Source organism: Chelonia mydas, chromosome 3, assembly GCF_015237465.2.
Source record: "Chelonia mydas isolate rCheMyd1 chromosome 3, rCheMyd1.pri.v2, whole genome shotgun sequence".
In the NCBI taxonomy this organism is placed as follows: Eukaryota; Metazoa; Chordata; order Testudines; family Cheloniidae; genus Chelonia; species Chelonia mydas.
The window spans coordinates 121,203,994-121,227,295 of NC_057851.1; the positions used below are offsets into that span (position 1 = coordinate 121,203,994).

The 23,302-nt window shown below is 39.3% G+C and overlaps 1 protein-coding gene across 3 annotated transcripts in view; it reads right to left on the minus strand.

Annotated features, from left to right (window-relative positions):
• The window catches only part of PDE10A (phosphodiesterase 10A), a 572,670-nt gene that overhangs the window by 117,605 nt on the left and 431,763 nt on the right, over positions 1 to 23,302 (minus strand). For all 3 annotated transcript variants that reach the window (XM_037895130.2, XM_043543191.1, XM_043543192.1), the window contains exon 3: positions 2,738 to 2,766. In XM_037895130.2, coding sequence (XP_037751058.1) covers positions 2,738 to 2,766 — 29 coding nt within the window. The remainder of the gene's footprint in view (positions 1 to 2,737; positions 2,767 to 23,302) is intronic.

Genomic DNA, 23,302 nt, shown 5'->3' on the forward strand with positions numbered 1-23,302 from the left:
TTCTATGATTTTGGTTAAGAAAACAGCAGTTACACACTAGTTACCCTCTCATTAGTTACTCCTCCCACACCATGATCATTTTAATGAATCTAGGTTTGATGCATGCACAGCTCAACCAAGTGACTGTTTGCAGAACTCTCCATATTGGCAGCTAGTTAGGGAGGTGGTAGGGGTAGAAGGTTCTAGACTCCATGCCCAGGTAGCTCTAACAAGCCTTAAACTGATGACTTGGGCAAATGTGTGCATTGTGCTGGGAGATATGTGTTGATTTGTGTGGGTGGCAAATGAGAGGTGCATGTTACAGTGAGGGGCTGTGTGTGTCTGGGGTCAGTGTGTGTGCTGATTTGCATTGCTTTGTGGGTGGTTTGACTGATTTTTGTCTGGGGACTGTGCTGGGGGTTTGTGTGTTGATTTGCGTGTAGTTTATGCTGGAAAATTTTGTGTTCCTTTGTGTGGATTGTGATAGGGAGTTAGTGCTGAGTTGTATGAGTGGCAAATCAACCCCTAAAGAACTGTGGCAATTGGGCCAAGCAACCCACTATCCGTTCAGTCTTCCTAATATCACTGATTACAACCAATGAAATTAGCTGTAGCGTGAGGGTGGTGATTGGTTGAGCTACTTCTCAAAACACAACAGTCTAGGACTCTTGCCATAGAAACATCTTTCTGATAGCGACTAACAGTTTTGTAAGTGCATGCCTGGAAAAGATGAATTGTACAATGCTTATTTCTTTCATAAAACAAGATACGGTGTTTCAAGATTACAGTACACAATTTGCACTCAGTAGTTGGGTTCAAAAAACCATGCATGTAATCCCCGGAATTTCAACAGATTTCACATATCTTGGATAAACAGTCTCTACTAGACTTATCCCCTTAAAGACTCAGACCACAGTGAAGATGAAAACTGCAGATGTACAATACAATTCTGGGTGTGAAACTGAAACCTGAAAGGCTAGTCCTGATTCAGACACTGATGCTACTGTATTTGTTTGAGAGTAATTATTTTACACATGTATAATTATTTATATTAATAACTTAAATACCAGGATAGTGTCAGAAAAGTAACTAATGCTACACAGTGCTTTTTTATTTCCTCTTCCTTGTCTAACTTTTATTTTATGCTGTGTCATTGTTATAAGGATTATAATCATGTCAAGACGTGATCTTAGTAATGTTTAAGAAATTTGGAAAGACTGACTTTATAGTAGGTCCTTAATCTTTAAATTTCCACCCATTTAAAAGATTCTAACCTATTTCTGGGCAGAAGGTTTTCTTAAAAGGTTATTTTATTATCACTTCTCCCTCACAGACAGATATACTAAAAGGTTTGGATGACAAATGTGTTGAAAATATGCTTAAATAATAAACTGATTACTGTTGGTTTTACCTTTAAGTGCAGTATATACTTAAATTCCTTTTAAAGTATTAGTATTGTTACTCTAGATTTGTTTTTCTATGTTGTAGTCTTCTGTGGTGACTTTTGATACTGTTAAAAATTAAAGTTGCTACATGAAAAATGTATCAACAAAATAAAATAACATTTGTAAATCTTGAGGAAAAAATGTAAACAAATATTCTGACTGAAAGAGATACTGAACTTGATTGTCTATAAAACTTTCTACCTTTAGCTTATTCAAAGTTATCATAAGATTGATGGTTATTGGGCTGATGTTCCTTTTTTTTTCCCCCGCTGTGAGGGCAGCATTAATAGGTGTGAAAGAAGAAGGGCACTGAAAAAGACCATCGTTTGGCTAGGGCTGATGCATGAAGCAAATCCACCATTCATAAGCGAAGTGTAGAAAAGGCTGTTGATGTCCCTTAATTACATGATTATATCTATGACTGGCTCATGACACGACAGACATGGTAATGTCACGGGTGGAAGAGAGTCAACAGTGAAAAAGGGAAAAGCAGAGAAGTGTTTTTAGAAGGAATAAAAAAGGTGGCAACCATTTGTTTGTGTGGCAGATGGAAGGTTAAGAATGCAAACAGAGCAGAATTATTTACCAAAATATCAAGGTACAACATGGGAGCAGAAAGACATCACCACCTAGTTACCACAAGATACTACATGGTAGACTATGGTAACTCTTTCAACATGAAGTATTTGTTCATTGTATATATCACCCAGATAAATAGGGCACTGAGACAGAAAGAAATACATAATTCTCAAACACTGAAGTTGTGTCATATTAGTTTTCATTCAATAGATTGCAAAATATTTTACATCAGTGAATTTAGTTCTTCTGTACCCTACCATATCTCAAAGGGCAGAATTATATAGGACATAATCCTTGCCTTGTTTCCTCTTCAATAGTATCATGCATGCCATCTCTCATGGTAGTAATACTGATTAAATAGCGGGTAGTCATATTAACAACTAGTCAGAACGTTCAAAGTTGCTATGAATTTCCTGTTTTCGTTTAAGCAGCCTTGTTCACATGGGATCATACCAGTAGCTCCTGTATAAGCTCCCATATTTTGCTAATGAAAAGACGTGACCTTCACTCATTTACAACTAATCAAATGTTTTGAATAATAGGATTTTGTATTTTAATTGCTCTGCAAGTTGTCAGTTAGATACACTTCTCTGGAGATCTGATTCATTCAGGGAATAGAGCACAGCCTTGATCAGAGACTGAAAGAAAGTTACCTCAGGTGACCAGTGGGCCAGAGAGACCTCTTTTTTTTTTTCTAGTGTGGGATGGAGAGATATGTGTAAAGCAGTACTTACCCTGCTGACTTCCTTAGGAGGTGACTCATCTGTGAGGAAACAAAGCAAACAATTAGGTACTCTGGAAAGGTTCTAGAATGAATGTAGAACAAGATATTGTCCTTCAAGAAACTTTTGTACTGTTGTACAAGACTTTCTCTGACTTAAGTTCATTATTTTGGTTGAAATGTCTGTTTTTACTGATATATATTCAACTGGCTTGCCAATAGTCAAGGAGTATAAAATTCCACACCTAGAACCACAGCAACAGTCTGATTAAACAGGTGAGCTTTGCTGTTACTCTTAAATTAGGACACTATTAGACAAGCTGGGGAAGTGAGTTGCCACCAGATCCCACATGTGCAAGGCTAGAAACTGAGGGCTCGATTCTGCTCCATTTGAAGCCAATGACAATACCCCCATTTACTTCTTTGAGTGCAGGCGCAAGCCTTAACGACCAAGAGCACATTGATGATGTCGCCTGGCATAACATCAAAAAAAGAAGCATAAATTATAGAAATATATCTCATTATGTCTTCCATTTTTAGAATACATACAGGCTATACTGTGCATTTTTTGAAGTTTACATTTCAAGTTATAAAGACAGATATAGCAACGCGGCATATCTTTAAAGGATTATGCAACATTTCAGCAAGTGAACAAAGGGAAAGTGATCATACAATAAGAGACCCTCTATGACATGAAGGTGATTATGAACCTACAGTCTCATGTGTCTTCTGCTGCATAACTATTTCTTATAAGAAAACAGGGAACAATCTGTATCTTTCTATTTTTGATCCCACAACCTAAATGATTACTTTTTGGACATGTCGTACACCCACTATCAAAGAAACTTTTTTTTAAAAAAAAAAGTGTTGGTGACAAAGTTCTGGACAAAATTTACAAGGAAAGTCTGATATCACTAATCGTGTTCATCTCCTCAAATTTGTTTGAAGGCTGCTAAGTAAAATAACAGATTTCATGGTGATGAACCATTATGCCTGACCTTAGTTCCGAAAAATAAATCTTACATTGAAAATTCTATGCACAGAGTACAGAGGTATGCCCAGCTGAGCCATTCTAATTAGTCCAGTTAAATACTTATCAATGGACCTCTTGCACTTTGCAGTGTGACATACTTATTGTATACGGAAGCGTACATCAAAGACAATAGATCACCATCCCTGGCTGGATCAGTCCAATGTGATTGTCCTTGCAATCATATGGCTTTCATAGCATTTCAAGACATGATTCTCACTACAACTCCAACTGACAGCCAGAATATGAATAAACCAAATGCCACAAACCTAAAATCAGCAAAGAGTCTATCATGTTATATGCAGCCTGATTAGATCTTCATTTAAGATAAAAAGAAAAGGAGTACTTGTGGCACCTTAGAGACTAACCAATTTATTTGAGCATAAGCTTTCGTGAGCTACAGCTCACTTCATCGGATGCATTCAGTGGTTGAAGTGAGCTGTAGCTCATGAAAGCTTATGCTCAAATAAATTGGTTAGTCTCTAAGGTGCCACAAGTCCTCCTTTTCTTTTTGCGAATACAGACTAACACAGCTGCTACTCTGAAACCTGTCATTTAAGATAGTAATTTCAACATCATAAACACCAATCCATGGCTATATATTGTTCCACACCTTCACCATGACATTGTGATTTCAGACTCCTCTCTGAGCTAAATAATTTTAGGTGTATAATCTGCTTAATGTGAAACAACATTTCATTCTTCCTGTAAATATTTCATGCAAGGCTTTGGTGTATAGGTTACCAGACATTTAGAGGTCTTGCAGTTCACAGTTAATGCCTTTATTATTATTTATATTTTCTAGTAAGGAAGCATGTAGAGGCCCTAATCAAGGTTTGGATCTTATTAGTGCTAGACATAGGACATGCCACATGAAAAGACAGTCCCTTGTACCAAAGAATTTACAATCTAAAAGTATCAATAAGTGAATACAACAAACAAATGGGGAGGAGGGGATGACACACACAAGGTATCAATGAGACAATTATGATTAGAATAATAAACAGCAGTCACAACACACTAGCCTCCTAGCCACTGTCTTTTTATTTGGGGGTGGAGGGGACACGCATCACATTGGTGGGTTTTAAGGAGGAATTTCAAGGACAAAATAGTGGTGTTGCAGATTTTTCCACTATGCTTCTCCCAGTGGCAGCATTGGGAAAAGCACAATGGTATCTGAGGGAAAGCAGAAGTCAAAGGCTAGATTCTAACCAAGAGGTGACAGGACAGGGCTTCAGCATCAAAGGTCTTAAAAGCAAAGACAAGTTATTCATTCAGTATTCATAAATGGCCTGTTCCAAAGTCCACTGAAGTCAATAGAGTCTTTCCACAGTCTCCAGTGGACTTTGGAGCAGGCCCAAAGTCAACAAGCTTTCATGACAGACATGTCCCAAATGGAACTTGAACCACAGTGTTTAATATGTTGAGTTTCAATTCTTCCAAACTGAGCTACATGAGAACTGAACATACTGGTCCATTAAAATTCCAACTCTCAGTCTCCACAGGGAAAGCATGTTACTCAAGATAGAGTAACAGGAATTGAGGCAAAACAGTCCCCAACCCACATAACAACAATGGGTTCTGTAATAAACTGGGGCTCAATTCTCCTCTCCTAAATTCCTACAGCTCCCATTGGCGAGGAATGGCGAACCACGGCCACTGGGAGCTGCGGGGGACTGTGCCTGCAGATGGTGAATGTAAACAAAACGTTTCACAGCCCACCAGTGGATTACCCTGATGGGCTGCATGCCGAAGGTTGTAACCCTGAGTTACAGCATCCTTGGGGTTGGTTCTTCTAATGAGCACCTGAACGTATCCAGTTTACACCAAAAACAGGAACAATTACTTTTCATAGGATGTGTTGGTGAAGCCCTTCCAGCTTTAAAAAAGAAAAAGCCCTGAGGGCTCTTTTTACAGCAGTAAAACAAGCACTGTGACCTGGAGGACCTGATGTATATTGAATTTATTCTTTTGGAATACAGGGAAATGTAATGCCCAGGGACATTCAGTGTTGAAGGAAGCATTTGGAATATCTGTCGATCTCAGTTTGATGTTTGTACTTGCACTATTCTACAAATCTACACTATAATGTGAAGCAGCCCTTCTTTGTGGATCATTTCCATGCAATGAATACAACAGACATCACTGGTGGAATGGCCTCTTTTCATTAATGATTTTATTCAACAGCAGATTGCTAACAGAATCAGTTAATACATCAAAAGAATGGATATAAAAGGGAATGCCCTGGATCTGTACACCTGTGTTTATTTAAAAGACAGCACATAAACACACCAAGTCCTTTTTTGTAACTCAAGCTCTGCAAACTTTAAGAGTTATGAGACATTCAAATAAATTGATTAGTAATTAAACTATACAAAGGTGCATTTATCTTAACACGTAGTATGTGAATCCTGCCTAGCAAGTTAAAAGCTTAGGGCAAAATTCAGTCCCATTCTATGTAGATGGTTCTCATTTAGTCAATGGGGATAGGCGGAATTGACAGAATTTGGCCCTTAGTGGAAAGTGGAATACCAAACACATGTAGTACACAATTTTCAATACAATTTTTTCATTAAATTTTGTCCAACCAATCCATGGTATCCCTCTTTATTGACAACCAAGTCCACGGCAAGTTTAAATTTTGGGAGTCATGAGAATAAAAAAGAGTGTGCTGGGAAAGTCTTCTATTACCATGATCTGTTAATTCAAAATTACTGAAAAAATGTTAAATTTTAAAAAAAAATTCATCTTTGGACTGAAGGGGGGAAAAATATCAGCCATTCCCCCACTTTCCCAGAAAGTTATAAACATCTTTAAAAACAGGGTTTAAAATGAAATTTCTTCCCTTGTAATGACAGCTGTATGTTGTCAGTAATATGACACTTAAAAAATAAAACAATGGTCCGTAAAATCAGTCCTTCCTTCACTTACCGGAGTGCAGGGTTTCAAGCAAGGGCACACTAGAATAGCTCACACTGGCTTGGCAAGACAGCACTTTTATTTTATTTTTTGAAAAGGCTATCATAGAATCATAGAACTGGAAGGGACCTCGAGAGGTCATCTAATCCAGTCCCCGGCACTCAAGGCAGGACTAAGTATTATCTAGACCATCCCTGACAGGTGCTTGTCCAACCTGCTCTTAAAAATCCCCAATGATGGAGATTCCGCAACCTCCCTAAGCAATTTATTCCAGTGCTTAACCACTCTGACAGTTAGGAAGTTTTCCCTAATGTACAACCTAAACCTCCCTTGCTACAACTTAAGCCCATTGCTTCTTGTCTTATCCTCAGAGGTTAAGAACGATAATTTTCTCCCTCCTCCTTGTAACAACCTTTTATGTACTTGAAAACTGTTACCATGTCCCCTCTCAGTCTTCTCTTCTCCAGACTAAACAAACCCAATTTTTTCAATCTTCCCTCATATGTCATGTTTTCTAAACCTTTAATCATTTTTGTTGCTCTTCTCCGGACTTTCTCCAATTTGTCGACATCTTTCCTGAAATGTGGCACCCAGAACTGGACATGATACTCCAGTTGAGGCCTAATCAGTGCACAGTAGAGCGGAAGAATTACTTCTTGTGCCTTGCTTACAATACTCCTACTAATACATCCCAGAATGATGTTTGCTTTTTTTTGCAACAGCATTATACTTTTAACTCATATTTAGCTTGTGATCCACTATGACCCCCAGATCCATTTCCGCAGAACTCTTTACTAAGCAGTCATTTCCCATTTTGTATGTGTGCAACTGATTGTTCCTTCCTAAATGGAGTACTTTTCATTTGTCCTTATTGAATTTCATCCTGTTTACTTCAGACCATTTCTCCAGTTTATCCAGATCATTTTGAATTTTAATCCTATCCTCCAAAGCACTTGCAACCCCTCCTAGCTTGGTACCCGTCCACAAACTTTATAAGTGTACTCTCTATGCCACTATCTAAATCATTGATGAAGATATTGAACAGAACTGGACCCAGAACTGATCCCTGCAGGAACCCACTCATTATGCCCTTCCAGCATGACTGTGAACCACTGATAACTACTCTCTGGAAACGGTTTTCCAACCAGTTATGCACCCACCTTTTTGTAGCTCCATCTAGGTTGTATTTCCCTAGTTTGTTTATTAGAAGGTCACGAGAGACAGTATCAAAAGCCTTACTAAAGTCAAGATAGACCACATCTACCACTTGTTACCCTGTCAAAGAAAGCTATTAGGTTGGCTTGACAAGATTTGTTCTTGACAAATTCATGCTGACTGTTATTTATCACCTTATTATCTTCAAGGTGTTTGCAAATTGATAGCTTAATTATTTGCTCCATTATCTTTCCAGGTACAGAAGTTAAGCTGACTGGTCTGTAATTCCCCGGGTTGTCCTTATTTCCCTTTTTATAGATGGGCACTATATTTGCCCTTTTCCAGTCTTCTAGAATGTCTCCTGTCTTCCATGACTTTTCACAGATAAGAGCTAATGGCTCAGATATCTCCTCAGTCAGCTCCTTGAGTATTCTAGGATGCATTTCATGATGCCATGGTGATTTGAAGACATCTATCTTGTCTAAGTAATTATTTACTTATTCTTTCCCTATTTTAGACTCTGATCCTACCTCATCTTGTGCTCCAAACTCTAAACTTTCAATTAACATCAATTCTCTAGCTCTTATGGTTGAAAAATTTTCAAATGTGAACCAAGTCTAACACAGTGGAGTGATATCTTCCTGATTCCACAGACAACCTGAAACTATGATTCAGAGAAGCATGAATTGCCCCATTTGTTTCAGTGGCTGTTAACTTTGAATCATAACAATGACAATAATTTAATTGACAAAATTGTTAACTGTTGTTAAAATGGCAGATCATGCAGGAAAACCTGCACATTCTACAGTAAGTGGTTTCTTATTTTGGCATACCAAGCAGATTGATCTTTCTTTGTGAGCAGAGCCTGGGAGAGTGCATCTACTTTATTTCCAGCTCAGTCTCTACCATCAGGGTGTAACTTAAGATATTCTGTAATAATCTCTGGAATCATTTACACCAAGCACTGTGTAAAGAAAGGATCTAGGGAATTTAGTTCCTGCATTGTATGAGTTGGTAATGTCATCAACTGTTGCAAGAGCAATATATGTATGCCCTGTTTTTCAGATATTAGAATCCCTTGGGATATTACTACAGTCTGGTTGGCTGTGGATAGAAACTATGCTGATAATCATTCCTGCTACAGTTCAATACGTGTATAGACTGTAATTCCCAGAATATGCCATGTTCCTGGAAACTCTTATAATTAACTAGGCCACATTGCTCATAGTTGTGTACTTTAATACACTGTCTGTTACAATTGTGGTTTGTGAGGCACCTTCAATTAGTTAGCAAAGCTGCTTCCATCACACCTCTGAAGAACGTGCAATTGAAACAAGAAGTGAGTTTGTCATTCTAAAAAAATGCAATTGGGCATGTGTCAGTTTTCGAGCAGCGTTCCTTCATTTAGGTTGTGCTTAGGATCTAAAGACTGATAAGTTTCTTTGTTGTTAACCCAAGTACAATCAATTCTTGATTAGACCAGAGAAGAACAAACTGTCAGGTGACCTGGAGAGATTGTGGGAGCTGCAAGCACTATGAGAAGACTTGGTACAACTACTACTACATACTATTATTAATAATTCCTGTCTCTACTATATCACTTCCCAGCAGTAGATCTCAAAAATTTTAACGTATTTACCCTTATAATACCCCTGTGAGGTGGGGAAGTGCTATTACCCCCATTTTACAGATGGGGAACTGAAGCACAGAGAGTTTAAGAGACTTGCCCAAGGTCACACAGGAAGTCACAGGGAATTAAGGTTGACATCCTGCAAGGAGGGAAAGGAAATAGTTCAACTACAAAATGGGGGGGATTATAACCAAGTAGCTATCCAGCTCATTAAAGCAGTTATTTTTAAAATCTTTTCTCCTTAATACTTTGCAAATGTTCTTTAAAAAAGCCACAACACCATCATACCCAGGCATTAATGATGCCACAAAGAATATGTGGGGTAGTGAGGGGAAGTGCCATAAGAGAATCTCAGTTTTAAGTGGTTCACAATCTGACAAATTTGAATGACTCAGCCTTAGCATGTGTAATTATGACTAACATCTCTACATATAGCACCACAGGTGTGCATAGCACTTAACATGGTAATAAAAGACAACCCCTGACCAAAAGAACTTCCAGTCTAAACTAAAGGTGGGAAGACAGAAGAGGAACAGAGAAAAAGATTAGAAGGATGAAGGGAAAGAGTACATAGAAGGTGGTTATGGGGATACAGTAGAACTTCAGAGTGACTAACACCAGACTTACGAACTGACCGCTCAACCACAAACCTCATTTGAAACTGGAAGTATGCAATCAGACAGCAGCAGAGACATACACACAAAAAAGCAAATACAGTACAGTACTTGTTAAATGTAAACTACTAAAAAATAAAGGGAAAGCAGAATTTCTTCTGCATAGTAAAGTTTCAAAGCTGTATTAAGCCAATGTTCAGTTGTAAACTTTTGAAAGAACAACCTTGACGTTTTGTTCAGAGTTATGAACAACTTCTATTCCCGAGGTGTTTGTAAATCTGAGGTTCTGCTGTCTTCTCCTTCTTTCATGCAGGGCCAGCTCTTGGTTTTTTGCTGCCCCCCCCCAAAAAAGATGGCCAGAATGCCGTCCCTGCAATTGTGCCGTCCCAAGCATGTGCTTGCTTTGCTGGTGCCTAAAGCCGGTCCTGCTTTCATGTAGCTTGGGTAGGTAGCAACAACTACAAATTTATATCTAAGTTTGACAGCCAGCACATTACCACAGAAGTGAGCTGTTGAATATCCTTCAGGGCCCCAGAAAAAGAACAAACGGAACACTCAGATATGATGCACTCTATTGTTTGTGCCTGGTGATCACAGTTACATACAGGTGTTTGCCTCATTTTCCATTTAAAGGGGGTTTGTCCACATCTCCCAAGAGCTGTCCAGATGCTATTCAATCTACACCAGCCTTTCCAACACAAATCAAAACCCGGTGGTTCCTCAACAGGATCAATGACAAGCAGTTTGTTTTGAGCAAAATGCTTCATACGACTCTCCATTGAGCCTCAGCACCTAAATTCGGTGTAAGGGTCTTAATACAGTTGCACAGAGGGTTGAAGGATTTTAATCTCATCTTTGGTGGATTCTGCAGGTCATGGTGTAGTGGGATCCTTGCATTTGCATTAACATGGTTAAGAAAATGAGACGTCTGAGCAGCTCTTCTAATCTGTGGAGGCTGGATGTGCGATAGGACCGGAAGGCAGTCAACTATAATTGGGAGGTACAGTACAATTCAAGCTACTTGCTAAGTTTGTTTTGGTTTTATAATATTTTGTGTTAAATGGGAACCTTAATTTTGGAATTTTGTGCTTTCAAAGTTTCATCCTTCAGATATGCATATTTTATAATAGAAGATGTAAACTTCTATTTTACAGAGGGGAATGATTCTCTCACAGCTGCACACTGATAGACTAGAGTTGTAATGAAAAAAACATGATGCCAAGCAGTCTTTCAGCATCTCAGCCACAATTTATCTGATGGGTGTATTGAGGAGACACCTAGTAAAATGACCAGTCATTTGTAGTCAAAAACTTATTAGTAACAACAGTACTGTAGTTTCCCTTTGGTGTTGAACTGCTTTCTGTTCTGTGCAGAAAAATAATGTGGTACTGTATTTGAATATGTTTCAGATGCACAGATTAAGGGCTGATGTTTATGGTCAACAGGAGCGTTAGTGGGGGGAAAACTGCAATATGAAATCAGGTCAAATATCACCCAGATTTACACCTCATAGAACTCCATGGAAATCAAAGGGACTTCTGGGATATCAGTCAGGAGAGATTTTTTTTTCCAGATGTGGGGAGAGAGGGGGAAAGAAAGTAGTAGTAGTCTAAGCTTCACCCACAAACTCCACACACTTGAGATGCCAAAATGACACTGCTCAAAGTAGATTGGTCATCAATTAAAAATATGATCATGCATTCTCTCTGTGCTCTCCTGGGCCCCTTGAGTTTAGTTTGCTCATGTTTAGCCATGGATGATACAATACTCTTATGACTTATGAGCAGGCTTCTAGAAGTTGTGACTGGACAGAGTCAAGTGAGGCCATAACATGATTCTTCACTGGGTCTGAGCACATGGGAACCACAGTGGTTGTGGCTTCCTGATCCCAAACAACTAGTTCTGACACCAGTTAGAACTTCAAAGGAGGACTGGACATATTATTTGTATTACAGTAGTGCTTAGAAGCTCCAACTAAGATTGGAGACCAGTTGTGCTTGGTGCTGTACAAACATTAGGTGGGGGGAGGAGGTGCTAGCACCACCTGTCATTAAGGTTGCCTGACACATCCATTTATAGGGCCCTGTTTTATGTTGCTTATAACTTTGTCAAACTAGCTGTTTGGACTGAAATTTTCCAGGCCAGATGCCTGACTCAGGCTGATTTCTTTCTTTCTTTCCTTTTTTTTTTTTTTTTTTTTTTAAACTTTCAGCCAAAACAGTTGAGCTGTTTCAGAGAACAAAGCTAGTGGAAAATTCACTGTTTTGCTCATGTTAAAAAAAAATATCTGGTGATCTTTTATTTGAACAGCTCTAGCTCCCCCATGCTAGGAAGTTACATACAAAATATGTATGGTAAAAGTTTATTAATGTTATAAAGTCCAGCACTCAAAAGTTAAGAAATATCAGAATTAAAGTTTGCCTATGCATCCTTAATTTGGCCCTCTTGTGCTTACGCATGTTGATACATGGATCAACCTGCTTTGCAAATACATCAGGGTTGCATAGTGAAGGAGACTGTTGACTGTAGGACACTAGCCTCAGTAGTTGTGGCAGCTGGCAAGTGTGTAGAGAAGGAGGCAGGGGATTGCAGAAAGAGAAAAGGGAGTCTCGTGGTTAAGGCAGTTGAATGCTGCCCTGGAGAGCTGTATTCTGTCCCTGACTCAGCCACAGAGTTGCTGGGTGATGCTAGGCAAGTTACTTAAACCAATTTTTCACAGGTGGCCACTAATTGTGAGTTCTTGGTTTTCTGGGTGTTAAAAAACACAAGACCCTAGAGTCTGCATTGCAGAAGTGCTGAGCACTCAGAGCTGCAACTGAAGTCAATGGGAGCTATGTTCTGAGCACATAAATTACTGTATAAAGCTAAATTCTCTGCAAAATCACGTCCAAGGAATCTCAAATTGGGCATGCCAAATTAGTGGATACTTTAAACATAACTCTCTGTGCCTCAGTTCCCCATTGTAAAAGGGGAATAATACCCAGTCACCTCATAGGGGTGTGGTGAAAAACACATTCATTAATATTTGTAAAGCACTCAGATATTGTAGTGATGGGCACTACAGAAAATCTCATGAGAAAATCAATGGTCTTCAGAGCAGGATTTGAGAAATGTGTAATAAATGAGGTTTTGAACTATGAGGATAAAACAAAACATTCAGGAACTTCTCATTAAATGTGCATCATCTATCCTATACACTGAAAAAGGCAGGGGTCCTGTGGAAAAAATAGTCCGGGATCATATAATTAAGGTCTATATCATAATGCATACATAAACACATACAGGGGTATTGAATTAAGTTTGCACAGGCAACCTTAATTCTGGCATTTCTGCAACCTTAATAATGTGTATTTAATGTAGCATGGGCATTTGTAATATGGCAAAAGATAGATTATAAGCTGCTTCGGGCAGACACTAACAGACAAGACAGACAAATGGTACAGAAATAACATACAAGCAGATTTATCATTATGGGCTTGTCTTCATATTGCATTAGTCCGCATGAGAGGTGTCTAAGCTCTAGTTGTGCATGGAAGCAATGTTTCAAGTAACAACATCCTTGATGCCCTTAGCCTATCTATCCAATTTTGGCAACTACTCCCAGCTCCTAAGAGCCTGAACCCAAGGAGAGAAGTACAAACACAGGGATGGAAAAAAGAGTAATAATAAGTGGGTCTTTGTATCAGAGAACTTCAAATGTCTTTATGTCTGTATTGTGTCAGAAACCAGGACTAGCTAAAATTACAATAACTAGTCCCGACTGCTTCCCCACTGTGTTCCTGAACAAATGGTGAAGTACATATTGGTTGACACTGGCTGATTATATAACACACACTGTCAAATAAAAGGTGTGTGCACACCGAGACTTTGCACGGTTGGATTAGGATTCTTTTTTCAAGGGATATAAGTTAGCACATGCTGGGAGACATATTCAGAAGATATTTACAGGTCGGCCATGCAATTTAGTGTGCAAAAATGTAAAAGTGAAATTGTTTGTCTAATTTTTGCACTCAGTTATCATGACCACATGCACAAATTGGGTATTTATGTGCATGAATGACCTGATAATTCTCTTACCCAGAGAGTCCAGATCCTCACATAGGAATGGAAAGGACAGGCACTGCTTTCTCCTCCATCAAGCTCTGAGTGACCCCTCTCAGCCATATATGGCAGGGGGTAGAATCCAGACTACGTATAGAGGAGAGGGCAGGCCAGGGTGGCTGGGACAATGCCATGGGAAGTTCTCACCTCTGGCCAGAAGCACTGTTTCAGGGACTCAGAACCCAGCTGGGCCATGCGCATTGGCTGAACTCTGTGCTTCTGATGCAGCAAAAAAAGGATCTGGCACTGTAATAGGAATATGATGTGATGGTCCTTGTTTCACTGTATTGTAGAAGCCCTGGAAACATTTCAAGTTGTATGCAAATATCTTTACTTCAGTTCTGCATTTTTCCCTTTGTTGCCTGTTATATTGCTCTCATTACTACCCATTTTATTTATTTGCCATATTTTCACCTGTAACTTTTTTTTAAGGAAATGAACAAAAAATATTCCTGTGGCAAAAGAGAAGAAATGAAGTTATTATACCCCTGTGAAGTTGCTCCAAACTCCCAGCTTCCACTTCTCATCAGCCACAGAATCTGAAATAGACTGAGGAGCTTTGCTTACTGGCTTACTTTCTGCTGCCTATGTCTCTGAATACATTGAAAACAAACAGATTTGTGCTGAACTTTGCAGTGGAACTCTCAACATCTGCAGAGAAGTCAAGACTGAGCAGTTCTCTCTTCTCTTAGACCAGCTGACAAGGGAAACAAAAGGAAATGTCCTGGGGGAATAGTCTGCTAACGTCAACAAGGGTAAGAAGATCATTAGCAGTTGAGATGATAGGTTACCACATGGGAGCACCATAGTGAGCCAGTGTGGAGCATACTTACGTCAAGGGAATCATTTCATTCCCTCTGAAGGAACCCTGCTGTAACTACAACATACGTACATTTGTATTAGAGACGTATGCTATTTATTTTGCCCAAGGGATTGAAAACAAGAAACTAAAATGTGTTCTGTGTCAGTTAAATAAACACTGTAATAGAATAAAAATGACAGAATAAATGCTTGTATGCAGTCATTTTAGGATATTTCCACTGACCTGTTTGTAATCCCAGTCCAGTGTTGACTGGATGTGTGTTGTATATTACAGAATAATGATATGCAGACAGTTCAAGATTTTAGAGTCTTTGGAAAATGGAAATTAAACTAACATGATAAAGTAATAGCAGCTCACAATAAATCTAAATGATTTAGCACTCATCACCCTTCTTAGCAATATCACTACTGGGAGTGAAGCATTTTTCTCTGCTATAAAGAAATTACTTATCTGGAACTGCTGTTGTCTGAAGCTGTATGTTGTAACAGAGTCCCACCCTCACATCCATTCTCCGAGTGAGTGACTGGTGGGAACTACCAAAGCTTCACAATTTGGGAGGCAGACTCCTCACCTCCACACTAGAACAGTGTAGGAGTCCCTAGAGTTAGTTCCTTTTTTAAAGACACTAGAAAGCATTAAAAAATATCCAAATGTACCACCAAGTCTGGAGGGAGAGTCAGCCCATGAATACCGACAGGGAGAACCCAATCCTCAGTGCATTGGTGACTTCTCCATCCCTGGGCACATAAGTGTTTAAGGCAATGGTTTTCAAACTTTTTGTATTGGTGACCTCTTTCACATAGCAAGCCTCTGAGTGCAACCTCCCTTATAAATTAAAAATGGAGTTTTTAAATTTTAATTTAACAGCGGTTTGGGGATGACAGCCCCCACACATGGCTGGGCTTGTGACCCCCCACATAACCACTTTGTGACCCCCTGAAGGGTCATCACCCCCAGTTTGAGAACCCCTGGCTTAAGGGAATCCCCTTTTCATCTCTCTGGCACCATGACTCTCCATTAGCACTTAAGCATTGGAGGGAGACAATGATGGGTACCATTGATGTTTGGAGAATCTGTGGTACCTTGGTGCACCAGTGCTTATCTAGCTATTAACACTCACTGAAACTCCAAATACGGCTGCAAATTGATCACCTGTGGTTGATGAATCCTATGTTTGTCAATTACAATTTCATTTTTACAAACTTACCATTCTGGCTGTTCGTCTCTACCAACAACCTTTCTAACGTAACCAAGTGCCACATTTATAGCTTGAATAGGAATTTTGAAAAATAAGTTTGAGTATGTGACTGATTCTATAGAAATCTTCTGCATATACTGCATCTATCTGTAATGAGGAACTCAAAGAGTTTATTATATTGTTTGCAACCACAGTTCAGTTTGTTTCTAACTTTCCATAGCCAAGCAGAGTAGCATGAAATCTCTCGTATGCCTCAGCTTAAATTTTAGAGTATTGTGAGAGTGAATTAATATTTTAACAGAGAATAACTTAATTTTTTTGCAAAAAGAAAAGGAGTACTTGTGGCACCTTAGAGACTAACAAATTTATTTGAGCATAAGCTTTTGTGAGCTACAGCTCACTTCATTGGATGCATTTTTTTGTAGCAGGGTGAGGGAGGAGTGACCTGCCCAACCCCATTACCTCCCCTCCCGGAATGATGTGGGGAGGCAGTTTTCTTTAACAGGATTCCGAGAAACTTTAACAAAAGTTTGTCTCATCAACACAAAGCCTGTTCAGGCTCCTTTCTGGGGGTAGGTGGTCCCCAAAGAATCTTAAAAGGGAAACAGAGTCCCAAAAATCTGTCCCAGGGCATGGCTCTTACCTCAGAGCCTGAGTGCATGAAAAGGGTTCCTTCACAGAGTCTCTCTTCTGGGCTTGCAGATGCCCTGCCCAAGCTGACTCTCTTGTGGCTTCTGAGTCAGCCCTGCCCCCCCAGAAATGCTTCAACTTTCTTACAAAGGAATCGGCTGTTTAAGGTTCCTTTCCTGAGCCAGGTGTCTCCGATTGGCTTATTTAGTAACCCTGCTCCAGGCTTCAAGTCTCCTGCAGAGCAGCTCCCTCACTCCCTCTCATATCCTTACGTATCCTTTATCTACACAGACTTCAACAGTTCAACATAAAAGATGGATTTTTTTTAAACACACAAAACTAATAAGAAAGACACGAGAACTGTCAATTGTTTAAAAGTGCTAAATAGAGAGTACGAAAAAGGTTATATTACCCTTTTACTGAGGTTGGCTGTATACATGCAATGTCTAATATTTGATTTAGGATTGTGACATAATATTTCATGTCAACTTTTGATAAAAAAATGAAACCATATTTACATACAAAATGGAAAAATAATAAAAACTAAATATTCAAACTTTACCTTCCTGCTAATTTACCACAGAAGAGAATAAAATCCCTCCCAGTCTTCCACGCCCACAAATAGAGGTGTATACCACTGATAATCCTTGCAGCAGTTACTTAGTCCTTACTCTTTCCTAACAGGTCTTTTTCAAAGTCTCCTCCTTAGAGCTCTTAGAGATACCCAAACAGTCTCTTCTCTGTCTAAAGATTTCCTCCTCAGAGCTGAAAGTCCATATCCAATTTATCAGAAGGCAAATCCAACCTTCCCCCGTTGCAGTCTGACATACAATTCCCTCACAAACATGTTATTTCAGTACCTTCCAAATCCTCTTTCTAGAACTCTGGGCAAAAGATTAAGGAATTTACATTGTGAAGTTACTATGGTTACTGCTGTGTGTCACATTTAGAATGTCTTGAGGCTCTGCAGATTCCAGCTCTACAGTTCACATTTCCATCCCATGTAGCTAAGATGATTTTTTGGGGTCCAATTTAAGAGGAATCTGCAGTCAGAAGTGATGAGAAAAAGAGTGCTCAACATCCATGAGCACTGAATCTTCTGAGAGCTCTTGGGCACTTTACCACTTTTGAAAATTAGGCCATTTATACAGAGGCCTAAATATGGGAGTGGGGTCAAGTAGAGAAATGAAACTTCAGAACAGAGCAGAACCACCACTGCATAACAAAAAGGCAAACACTTGAAAAAATAAGTAACAACTAAGAAAAGGAAACGGAAAGTCAAAGAAGAGGGCTTCAGACAGAGTTGCTACTTGCTGAACCACTCTGCACAGGGGGAGGAAGAATAGAGATTCTGGGAATATTAAGAATCTTAGGGAAAATTCTCTATTGCAATTGGCTGTGACCTGCTTCACTGACTTGTGTAGGAATTACCTCACCTGCTTCCCTGGTAGAAAGAGGAGCACATTCTGCCATTCTTACCCAGAGGAAATAGAACAGTATCCTATTCCACAAGTAATCCGAGTGAAATCAATGGGTTTATTTAAGGAGTAAAACAGTACTCATCATAACTATACGAGGCAGAATCTGAGCCAAAATGAAAACAGAATTGTGAAAAAAAGTAAACTGTGAACAAAAAAGCAAAAACTGGGAACTTAACCCTCAACGTTTTAAAACAGTCAAGTCAGGCATTGCCGTGTTCTAGGTTGATTTCCATAAAGTGAACAGATGGCATAATTAAAATGTTAGAAGAATCAAGCATGTGTAAGTTCCTTAGAAAACTTTCATTACATGAAAAAATTGAGATAGATAAAATTAAGCTACAGGATTCTAAATGACATGAAAACACAAGCAACTCTTCAACATTTATAAGACCCAAATTTTTGAATTAGTTTTAAAAATATTAACTACTGCATTATGGAACAAGAACTACTCAGGAAATACATTGAAGGGACTATAAACCAATGATTCAGTTTCAAAGACCATTTCCAAGTTGTATAATGTTTTCTGAACCCAAACTGCTGTTAATTTCATTTGAAGGACGGAAGATGGAAACTAAGCAGTCTATAAAAGAACAGAGGGAGAAAAATAGTTCTGCACCTTTGTTGGTCTCTTTGCATCTTTCTCTCTCAAAGCCACTCCATTAATTTCAGGGATACAATACGCTTAGTGTGCAAAACTGCCTTTACATGTATATTCTCAGACTCATAGATATTAAGGTCACAAGGGACCATTATGATCATCTAGTCTGACCTCCTGCACAATGCAGGCCACAGAGTCTCACCCACCCACTCCTGCTATAAACCTCTCACCTATGTCTGAGCTATTGAAGTCCTCAAATCATGGTTTAAAGACTTCAAGGTGCAGAGAATCGTCCAGCAAGTGACCCGTGCCCCATACTACAGAGGAAGGTGAAAAAAACCCAGGGCCTCTTCTAATCCTCCCTGGAGGAAAATTCCTTCCTGACCCCATATATCGCGATCAACTGAACCCTGAGCGTGTGGGCAAGATTCACCAGCCAGATACCCAGGAAAGAATTCTCTGTAGTAACTCAGATCCCACCCCACCTAACATCCCATCACAGGCCATTGGGCCTATTTACCATGAATAGTTAAAGATCAATTAATTGCCTAAATCATGTTATCCCATCATACCATCTCCTCCATAAACGTATCGAGTTTAATCTTGAAGCCAAATAGGTCTTTTGCCCCCACTGCTTTCCTTGGAAGGCTATTCCAGAACTTCACTCCTCTGATGGTTAAAAACCTTCGTCTAATCTCAAGTCTAAACTTCCCGATGGCCAGTTTATATCCATTTGTTCTTGTGTCCACATTGGTACTGAGCTTAAATAATTCCTCTCCCTCTCTGGTATTTATCCCTCTGATATATTTATAGAGAGCAATCATATCTCCCCTCAACCTTCTTTTGGTTAGGCTAAACAAGCCAAGCTCCTTGAGTCTCCTTTCATGAGACAGGTTTTCCATTCCTCAGATCATCCTAGTAGCCCTTCTCTGTACCTGTTCCAGTTTGAATTCATCCTTCTTAAACATGGGAGACCAGAACTGCACACAGTATTCCAGATGAGGTCTCACCACTGCCTGGTATAACGGTACTAACACCTCCTTATTTCTACTGGAAATACCTCGCCTGATGCATCCCAAGACTGCATTAGCTTTTTTCACAGCCATATCACATTAGCGGCTCATAGTCATCCTGTGGTCAACCAATACTCCAAGGTCCTTCTCCTTCTCCGTTACTTCTAATTGATGCGTCCCCAGCTTATAACTAAAATTCTTGTTATTAATCCCTAAATGCATGACCTTACACTTCTCACTATTAAATTTCATCCTATTACTATTACTCCAGTTTACAAGGTCATCCAGATCCTCCTGTATGATATCCCGGTCCTTCTCTAAACTGGCAATACCTCCCAGCTTTGTATCATCCACAAACTTTATTAGCACACTCCCACTTTTTGTGCCAAGGTCAGTAATAAAAAGATTAAATAAGCTTGGTCCCAAAACTGATCCCTGAGGAACTCCACTGGCAACCTCCCTCCGGTCTGATAGTTCACCTTTCAATATGACCTGCTATATTCTCCCTTTTAACCAATTCCGTATCCACCTTTCAATTTTCATATTGATCCCCATCTTTTCCAATTTAACTAATAATTTCCCACGTGGCACTATATCAAACGCCTTACTGAAATCTAGGTAAATTAGATCCACTGTGTTTCCTTTGTCTAAAAAAATCTGTTATTTTCTCAAAGAAGGAGATCAGGTTGGTTTGGCATGATCTACCTTTTGTAAAACCATGTTGTATTTTGTCCCATTTACCATTGACCTCAATGTCCTTAACTACTTTCTCCTTCAAAATTTTTTCCAAGACCTTGCATACTACAGATGTCAAATTAACAGGCCTGTAGTTACCCGGATCACTTATTTTTCCTTTTTTAAAAATAGGAACTATGTTAGCAATTCTCCAGTCATAACGGTACAACCCCTGAGTTTACAGATTCATTAAAAATTCTTGCTAATGGGCTTGCAATTTCATGGGCCAATTCCTTTAATATTCTTGGATGAAGATTATCTGGGCCCCCCAATTTAGTCCCATTAAGCTGTTCGAGTTTCGCTTCTACCTCAGATATGGTAATATCTACCTCCATATCCTCATTCCCATTTGTCATGCTAAATAAACAGAAACAAAATTACACTTTAAGCATAATCTATGCAGAAATACAAACCTTATTATCTAGGCTAAAGGTTCTCATAAGGTAAACAAAAGGTCATTCAAATATCTAAAATACATGTGTCAATGCTTTCTAATGTAATGTTAGATCTGCTTATTTGACACCCAAACTCTTGTACTTTGCTATCCATTTCACCAATTTGAATTATTATACTGGATGGGATTCAACTAGGCACCATACGATTTCAAACCGCTTGTCTTACTTCCTATTGTCTTGATTCCAGCATCTGCAATGGCTTGATTCAGTAAGATGATGTCTGCTGATATTTTAATTTACATAAAGAGATGAAGATTCCTTGTCACCTCCAAAATGTGAGAAACTCAGTATATTATGAACAGGTGACAGACTAAAAACACTGCGAAAATTCAACTTTCCCCCACAAGCTAATATGCAAAGTTTGCATGTAGCTTGTCTTACTAAGATAGACATTTCTTTCACCTCAGGTTTCATTAGCATAATCTGGAGTGTAGTGAAATTTGCCTCTTTTAAGCCCTTCACCCCATCATTCTAGATAAACATTCCACAAAATAAAACAATTACATGATAACAACTGAATTATATTCCCAAATTCTCATTTTTCAGAGGACAGTGTCAGTTATGGGTGTTCAACAGAAATGTGTACATTAAAAAAAACAACAGTAAGCACTTTCCCAACAGTCAAGGTCAATGTATGGATTGAGCCAATATAAAGATGCTAAAGGGCGAAACTAAGACAGCATTGCCCAGCCAAAAGTGTCCTTTTGAAGCTTCCTCAGGTCCAAATTTGTAACTAGAACTCTGAGGAAGAGGAAAACGTGCATGTAGAGTTACACTGTGGAGAGGCGGTCTCAAATAATTTTGGTTACAGGTAAGTAACCTTCACTTCAAGTAGCCTCTGCACAACCCCACACTTAGAAGTTTGGGAAGCAGTGCTCCTCTCTCCAGATGCAGAGGCCTAGTTTAATAGGGATTGCAATATTGCTTTTGTGATCTAAGAAATAATGTGCTGAGAAGTATGAATCAAGATCCAACTGGCAGTTCTAGAGAGTTCTAATATTGGAATATGTCTAAAGGAGGACATGAAAGCGGCCTGTGCTCTAGCTGACTGAGATCTAAGCCCTTCTAGAAGGGAAACAAAAATGTATTTCTAACACTCTTCAGTATAAACTCTAACTTCTTAGAAAGGTATTGGGATGTGACTGCCTGACCTCTCTACTCTTATGAGAAGAGACAGTCTAAGTCATTTTCTGTATCCCTTAGATCTATTCAAAGAGTAGGCAAAATCCACACACTTTTCTGGGTCAATAGGTTTAGATTTGCAGGATATAGTCGCAATAGATCCTAGAACCATTTTTGTCTCACTCAGGCTGTTGCTATCAGAATAACCTTCAGTCTCATTTGATTTTGTTAAGAACTCCCTCAGTTAGATGAGGGAAGGCATGGAGGAGACCTAATCCCACAAATCACCCCAAATTTAGAGGAAATGCATTTGAGATGGACTGGTTGTCTTCTCCTGGTTTGGAGCAAAATTTTGACATTTGGAGTTGTGTCCCATTGCAAATAGCTCTCTGGATACCACCAAAGGGCAAAGATGTTGTTTGTTACTCAGTTTCTGAGTGGCCATTCATGCTCAGGGAAGCAGTTTCTGCTCAGCTGATCTGCCAGTATATTGTGCTTGCCTGCACAGTGAAAAGCTATAGGATAAATTTAGGTTTCAGAGTAGCAGCCATGTTAGTCTATATCCGCAAAAGGAACAAGAGTACTTGTGGCACCTTAGAGGATAAATTTAGTTTACTATGCACACTCACACAGATCTATGGTCTCTTTTCACAGCTGGCTGAAGTGTTTTTCCTCTCTACTTGTTGTAAAATCTCTGTAGTGTTGTCAGTGATTACTTGAACCAATCTGCCATGTAACTGGGGACAAACGACTTGAGAGCTCAACACATCACTTAACTTTAGAACATTGGTATGGAGTTTGTTCACCCAGATGATCCCAGAAATTGTTCAGTTCTTGCAATTGGCTCCCCAGTCCAGACTGGAAGCATTGGAAGTGACTGTGGGTGACAGAGCTTGAATGCAACTTTGAATCCACCATATTAGGGACAGAACACATCCCTAGGCAGTGTCAGTGTTATAAACATGCTGTTTGTACTGGGCATGTAGTGTCTTGCAAACCAGTATTATAGAGGCCTCATTGTTACACGTGCATACCGTTATGTATACTGCCAAAGACACAAGGTCCATCCACTTG